This window comes from Pelobates fuscus, chromosome 13 (genome assembly GCF_036172605.1).
Source record: "Pelobates fuscus isolate aPelFus1 chromosome 13, aPelFus1.pri, whole genome shotgun sequence".
Lineage (NCBI taxonomy): Eukaryota > Metazoa > Chordata > Amphibia > Anura > Pelobatidae > Pelobates > Pelobates fuscus.
Window position 1 is genome coordinate 96729267 of NC_086329.1, and position 7940 is coordinate 96737206.

A 7940-nucleotide genomic window follows, 5' to 3' on the forward strand; every position below is an offset into this window, starting at 1 on the left:
AAAGAGATTCTTATCTGCCGTCACATTCTATGTTTCTATCTCACTGACTTTTAAGGTTACTGATCAAGCGTTATATGATGTCATTACGAATAGCTGTATTCCCCTGTGAAGTTTTTTTTGCACATTCTACATGGAAGACTTTCACATGTAGTGCACACTGACTGCCATTAGGTTCATGCAGATGAGCCATACTTGTATGGACCCAACAAGCATCCTAAATGTATACAGAGGATATTTCGATTTATGAATTCAGTTTCCTACTTTCCATTTTATTGAGGATTAGTAAAGAATTGCACAAGCTCATAACAATCCAGGCTTCTGCTTATTTGTGAAAAGTTAGAGTCCGAATACATATTCACCTACACAAGTAGGGATGATTTAAAAAAAAAATGTGCACTATATCTCAAAATTAACTTGTACAGTAATCGCAGTTTATTTGAAATTATTTTTTTTCCTTTTATTTTTTTAAGTCTCTTTCGCTTGGACCAAAATGAAATGTTAGGCTCATCTTCGAGAATCGTGATGTTTTTTTTCTGTAGTAGCCAGAAGAGGGCGCAGTACACGTGCTAAATGCCATGTTCTCCCTGTACAGATATTTTCACAGCATATATGACACGGCTGACAACATCCATATGGATTACCCAGATGGTCTCTCTAAAGAGGAAGCGCTGGAGTATATTACCGATGCAGCCAGGGTAAGATGTCCAAGTTATTCTCCACCATAACTTGGGAATGATTTGCTTACAGCTTGTGTTACTCGTTTTATATTTAACACACAAGACAATGACCACTCTTTAAATGACATGTGGGAGAGAGGAGCTGTGTGCAGCTTTTTTACCCTCTACTGGATGCTGATCTCGCCCCCTTTTACAGTATTTTGGGACTAGAGGTGTAGATAACTCTTACTTTTGACCCATAAAAGCTCTCTCACCTCCTATAATCCCAAAATGTCATTTAAAATGTTTTCATATTGTAATACGTATTGTCTTTTTGCTGTGTATCCTTTCAGCGTGTCCATGTAATCTGCTAACACTGCCCGTTTGTCCTTGGCTTATAAAACCACGTTTGGTTGATCAGATCAAAGTTTGCCTTTTACTGGGGCACTAGTGTAATATCTTTAACATTATCCCACCTTTATGATAAGATGATATTTAATTGTTCACACCTCAATATCTGTCAATGCCTTCAAAGGCTGAGAATGGTTTCATCAGGTGAAGGATGCATGTTCCTTAAAGGGTCACTATAGGCACCCAGACCACTTCATCTCATTGAAGTGGTCTTGGTGCAGTGTCCATGTCACACTTAGTCCTGCAATGGCAAACTTTGCATTTCCATAGAATCTGCAATGTTTAGATTGAAGCAGTAAGACTGCCTCCAGTGGCTGTCCACCAGACAGCCACTAGAGGCGCTTCCTGTTAGCTAGGCGTCTTTTGGAGACGTTGGTCATCACAATGTTTTCCTATGGGGTGGGCCTAATGCCCTGTTGGATAATGTTCGAGGAGACGGAGCACCAAACCAGCACCAGGGGACATCCTGCTCACTAAGCATATATAGGGGAGATCAGAATGAACTTTGCTGAGTCCATTACCCAAATGTTCCAACAGATACATATTAATCATCTAGGTCTGCTTCTCTTTCTCTCATCCTTCTTTTCTAACTTTATACCTTTTTAGAGGTGGGACGATAGCCAATTCCTATGCATTATGATGTGAGCTAAAAGAATGGTTACGTATTTGTACTCTATGTAACAATTTTGTAAAACCGGTATTTAGAAAGGCTTAACTTGATGGACGCATGTCTCTTTTCAGCCCATGTATTTATGTAACCTAAATACATTATGGGTCACATTCTGTTACGTAGTCATTTTGATGGGACATGAATACAATTGACTAGTAGTCTTTCTCTTGCAAGTCTGACACTTTGTTTCTGCTCTTTAGTCTCTTACAGATGTGGCTTCTGTTCTTGCCACCACCTTGTACCGGCTAGCTGGAGGAAACGACACAATGGAGATCAAGGCAGATCCAAAAACGGTAACGTACATTTTGTTGTTATTAAGAAGGATCAAAACAATTCATTGATGAGTAAAAGTTATCTTGAAATAAAGACACACTCTCTAGGCACAATAACTAATTCTTCTCCTATAAGTGATCATAGTGTCTGGATTCCCCAGGGGCCATCACTCCATTCATCGTTGTTTTTTTTTTTTTTCAACGGCTTAACGCTGAAGTAGGGTCTTCGGCTGCCCACAGCCAGCCAGACTCTCTGCGCAGCTTGGGCTGCTGTGGGAGCAGAGATGGTCTGCAGTGATAGACTGAGCGGAGCAGCAGGCTGCTCTCAGCCAGTCACAGCTGCCCATTGCTATTATGAAATGCTAATGCGATGTTTGCATTAGCCGTACCTCCAGTGGCGGCCATATTGTGCGCTTTTGGGTTCAGAGTTGAACCAGAGTTAAACCATGCAAAAACATTAACACTAAACAGAAGGGTAGTGCCTGGGTTTTTATGCACTATAACCACTTCAATGAGCTGAAGTTGTTATAGTGCCTAAAAGTACTTTAGCACATTAACTAGCTAATCTCCGAAAGTATTTTTTTTTTTTTTTTTTATAAATGAAGGAAACAAGCAGGTTTCTTGTCCTGAAGATGTATTAATAGGGTGCAGACTTGGATCAGATGTGTAAATTTTTTGAAATTGAATTAGATTCCGTTTTGTTTTTTCCAGGTCACAAGGATGTTATACGGATTTTTGAAGATGTCCAACAATAGCTGGTTCCAGTCCATTATCAGGCCGGAGTGGAAAGGGATTCTGCGTAAGACTGAGCTTCCTCAAACCCAACATCATTCTGCACACACGTTGCTCTGATATAATGCATGTTCTAGTGTAAACACATCAAACAATGAAATAGTTTGTGTGAGGGAAGAAGAGCAGAATAGACCGCCAGAGGTGTTTCCTTTTATTGGTGCTAACACTCTGTGACACCAGTTTGGTTGAATTTTGCCAAATACTGCTACATGGAGTAGAACATTCATTTTACTGTTCTGTATATCATTGTAATGGTATTGTAACCAGAACCTTGTACGTTACTATACCAAAGCCAAAGTCTAGAAATGACTCTGTCAGGTGTTGGGTAACCTTTGTCCTTTCAGGTTCATTACTCGCCTGCTAACCTACCTTGTTAACCCAGGTTTAGATTCCCTGACACTCCTGTATATAATATATCTCTGTATCTATTTACACTAATCAAAAGCTTCCACTTACTAGGTAACAACATAATATTTATTCTCCAATTAAATCTAACCATGTCCGTAACGTAATGGAGCTTGTCTTTCCCCGGCTTACATCTTTCTGGTTCTTTTCCTTCCCGCAGAAGACTTCCAGCCTCAGTATTATGTGACTGCCACCTTGCAAGGTACAAAAACGACCGCTAACAACCAAACTGCTCTACTACTGTCTGTATTGGCTAACCTCACGGGGACAGTGGTAAACTTCACCAAGGATGAATGTCAGAGCCTTGACAAAGCCACAGATCCGAAGAAAGAAGTATGTACAGACATCCTCCTTGCCTTTTATCTGAAACACTTTAAATGTAACATTTGAGATCTGACGTCTCATTCCCCCAACACCCACTGTCTCATTTCCTCTCCCCCCTCCGCCATGTGTCTTAGCCGCTAGTGTAAATTTTGACAACAAGTTTCAATGTAGTTTTAGTCATAGTCTTTAGACTTAAAAGCCATTTTAGTTTTTTGTCATATTTTCGTCATCTGATTGTTTAAGTTTTAGTCGAAAATAACACTGGCTCAAATACAGTCTTTAGAACGTCACTGATCTTCTCAAGTGAATATGGTGGATCTAATGAATGAACACAGCCACCTCTTCTACCAGTGTCCCCATAGAGGTTACTGGAGGCCTGCTTTGAGAACAGATGCATTTGAAGTAACACGTATTCAATTATAAAAAGCTGATGTTTTAGATCAGGCTTGTTTTACTTAAGGTCATAGGTTTAAAAGGTAAATTACAGAATGCTTTCTGTACTTCTCTATTATTTATCCTCAAAACAAATATGCTGTTGGTTCCAAAGTACATTTGCCCACAAATGTGTCTAAAAAAAAAAAAACAAGCCTTGTTTTCAGAAGAAATTTATATATTTTTTGTTTCCTACAGCTGTATGATTACTACTGGGTGCAGGGTTCCCTCAATGAAAACTCAACCACTAGGACCCCATTCTGTGTACGGACCTCCATGCGAAGCCACCTGGCAGAATCTCCTGCATTTGAACTAGTAGAGTGGGGTTCCACAGAATATTCCACATGGACAGAAAGCCGCTGGAAGGAGATTCGGGCCCGGATTTTCCTTGTACCTAGTCGTCATTTAGAGGTAAGTAAAATTAATCTTCAGGAGGAAAAAAAGAGGGGTAACTATTTTAATTGACTGGTGTACTAAAGTGGTCTGAATAATCTCATTGATGTCCCCAAATGAGGACCATTTGATTTGACATTTTATTAAGCACTCATTGGAGCTTTCTGAACTAATAGGCTTTTTACCATGGTCAAATTCCACCACCGATTTTATAAATGTTCTGAGAAAACTTGACGATTCGTGTTGAATAGGTCACTCTAAACACCATTGCAGCTAATTGTAATGGTTTAGGTGTTAAGAGGACAAGGTAGCTCCCACAATCCAGAACCCACTCCTATAACTCCATTGTAGCAATGTGGAAGCACAGCTTAGTATTTATCACTCAGAGCTTTTGCTCAACATGAACATTCTGTGAGTGGCTTAGAGTACTGGAGTATTGGGCATTTTGGACACCCCAAATTCGCACCGGGTTCCTACAGTGATCCATTGAGGCCGTCCTGTGATCTAGAACAATGTGAACTTGTTATAAAATTCTTATTAAGACAGTGCAAGCTATGTTAGTGCGCATGGAAGTTCCAATCGTGTTTGTTCAACGGATTAAAACTTGAGGGCCTGCCCCCATAGCTTCTTACTAGGGCACTACAACCTGTACAGTTAACTGCGTTAACTGCAGCAGTTATGGTGGTTGAAGTGTCCCTTTAATGGTTTAGACCCCTCAAAATGCCTATTGTACCATTGCTGATATAGAAAATAGATGGATATATAGATAAATTGGCATTCCCTGTAAAGGGACATCAAATCGTTTTGAATGACTAGTGCCAGTTAACTGTCCCTGAATCCTTTAGAGATTATTCAGCACTTCCTCTGCCAGGAAATAAAAAAGCAATACTCTTCGGGCCACAGGAGGTTTCAGAATGCCGCCTCCTTCTCCATTATATGTTTGGGCGTTTTCACACAGTTTTTCCACCTGACTCACACTGAATTCTTCAATAATGTCCTCATGGATGGATTGTTTTCAGATAATTATAGAATGTCATTACCTTCTCTTTTTGTACAGATAATCACGTTGGCTGTGGGAATTTTGGTATTTATCATATCTCTAGTCGTCACATATTTTATCAATGCCAAGGCGGACATCTTGTTCAGCGGTACTCAGGAAGGAGATGTAAACGTTGCCTACTAGAGACTCTCTTCTACCATCATCTAAGAGGACCAAGACCTGCAGCGTGCACCGGCTTGGTACAAGTGCCCTTGCTGCTTTCAAAAAAAAAATTACGACACTGGAGAGACTTGGATTTTTTTTTATTAATTTTCTAAAGATATGTTATTAAAGGTGCATACTGGCAAGTAAGGAGGAGACCTTTCTCATTCATTTTCTCTTGAAAACTAAACATCTAACGCTATTGAAGGAAACATTGGAAGGAACTTTGGCATATAAAGTAGACTTTGGTTTACCATGTACCAAAAACAGTGGATCTAATAGTTTGATAAATAAAGATTCAAACCATTGGGATAGAAGTACTGTTGCCATGGTGACTGCTACACATCATCACAGAAATATTACATTTAATGTCACCAAAAATATGACACTGTCATCGCCTGCGTTCTATGCAGTTTTTGTTTCAATTTCCCTGTTTGCCCTTCTTTCATTGTTTTTTTTTTTTTTTTTTTTCGTGATGCACTATTTTTGTAAAATGCATGCTCACATAAGAGCAGAAAATTAAATTGATACATTGTGCTAGCAAGTGTATACGTTGGATGATAAACCTGTGTGAAAATAGGTATTTGCCCCACCTGTCAATCATTTCTTCAGCTTAGACCTCTATGCCAAAGAACTGACTGACTGGGAGAGCAGGAGAGACTTCTATCATGTGATCCTCCTGCTCTCCGACATAGCAACCAAAGTGCCCGCACTGTTGTTGCTATAATTGTTGTTGTTGCTATGATTACTCTCTGTCGTTTTTTTGTGCAGGATAGAGAAGTATAGGAATGAAGTGATTCAATGAAGCCAGTATGTTGGCATCTGAGTAGGATTGCCTTGTTTAAGGAATTTTCCCCAAGCAGAGCATATCAAATCCCCTGTCGTTTTTTTGTCCAGGATAGAGAAGTATAGGAATGAAGTGATTCAATGAAGCCAGTATGTTGGCATCTGAGTAGGATTGCCTTGTTTAAGGAATTTTCCCCAAGCAGAGCATATCAAATCGTAGCACAGGTGGCACCAGAGGTGCATGTTAAATAGTGACACGAAGCCGCGAACATGGTGCCACTGGGCTAGAACATATTCTGCTGAGTATGTTCTGTATCTCTTTGATAAATTATATATTCATAGTTTCTAGGGAAATTTCTCTCATGACAGGTTTACGTTAACGGTGATTTTTGCGCATCTGAATGCCACATACTGTACAAATATTTTGGACGAGATATTAGGAAATCAAGCTTTATTAGCCGGGGATTTGGGTGCTGGTAATTCTCAGTTTTGTTTTGTCAAACAAGTTTTAAATGCTTTGACAAAAATCTGAGAATCAGAACCCTTATCCCCCTTTCACCATAGGTGCTATAATAACTTTTATAGTGGTTATGGTACTTGGAGAGAGGGTCTTTTTAATTCAGAACATTTAGGAACAAGTGGTTATTGTTGGGGGGGGGGAGAGGGAAGGGAAATTATAATTACTGATTTCTTAATATAACAAAACAGTTTTTGCAATTACCTTTGTTGTTGCCTGTATTGTTAAAGACACAACAGTGATGATTTTCTGTCTGCAACCCTTCGTCCGTATTGTATTTTTGTATTTTTTCTGTCTTCAGCGTTAAATATTCGCAGCCGCCGATTTGTGACTCACCAGTCCTGAATCCACAAATCTTTTTCTTAAGATTGTTTGTAAACTGAATCTGTCACATTTACAGAAACAGTAGTTTGGGATCCAGCACATAAAGTGAGATATTGTGTATTTTAAAGGAAAATGTGCTGGATTAAACCTATGCCATTATCAGAAACATGACAGATCTTTGCTGTTCAGCTTGTATACATGCTTGAGAAAAAAAGAAAAAAAGATTTTGTGACATCTGGGGATTCACCTTTATAAATAAAGCTCTTTCAAGTAGATAGAAGGTCAGAATAATCATTTGACAGCTGAGCAACATCATTAACCCTGCGGGTCATGTTCACTAAATGTAGTCATTCCACAATACTGTTTGTTGCCTGTTTAATCTAAGATGACTGTGATTTAACAGTTAGATGATGTGACAGTGCAGTTTTTAATTATTTACGAATTGGCATCTAATATTTTGTTTTGGCTTTGTGCGAAAGAAATTAAAAATTATCAGCAAAAAGTGTTGCTCTGTACTTTTACTGTTTTAGACCAAATAAACTGCAATTTTTTTTGTCTATATGGTGCCGATCCAGTTTGTGTAAAGTAATACTATTTAAGAACTATCTATAATTGTAAAAATATCAATCTTAATCGCTAATTGCAATGACTACTCATTCGCACCATTTTTGTTTTCCCCAGGGCAAATTCGTGTTGTGCTGCACGAACGAATATAGGAATAAAAGCTTTGTTTCAATAGCAGCAGAATAAATGTTTT

General features: G+C 38.9%; 1 protein-coding gene across 2 annotated transcripts in view; it reads left to right on the top strand.

The window, feature by feature from the left end:
* Positions 1 to 7719, top strand: part of NCSTN (nicastrin) — a 47323-nt gene extending 39604 nt beyond the window's left edge. For both annotated transcript variants that reach the window (XM_063439444.1, XM_063439443.1), the window contains exons 12-17: positions 593 to 695; positions 1938 to 2030; positions 2721 to 2808; positions 3367 to 3539; positions 4161 to 4373; positions 5413 to 7719. In XM_063439444.1, coding sequence (XP_063295514.1) covers positions 593 to 695; positions 1938 to 2030; positions 2721 to 2808; positions 3367 to 3539; positions 4161 to 4373; positions 5413 to 5538 — 796 coding nt within the window. In that variant the 3' untranslated portion in view covers positions 5539 to 7719. The remainder of the gene's footprint in view (positions 1 to 592; positions 696 to 1937; positions 2031 to 2720; positions 2809 to 3366; positions 3540 to 4160; positions 4374 to 5412) is intronic.
* Positions 7720 to 7940: the final 221 nt, after the last annotated feature.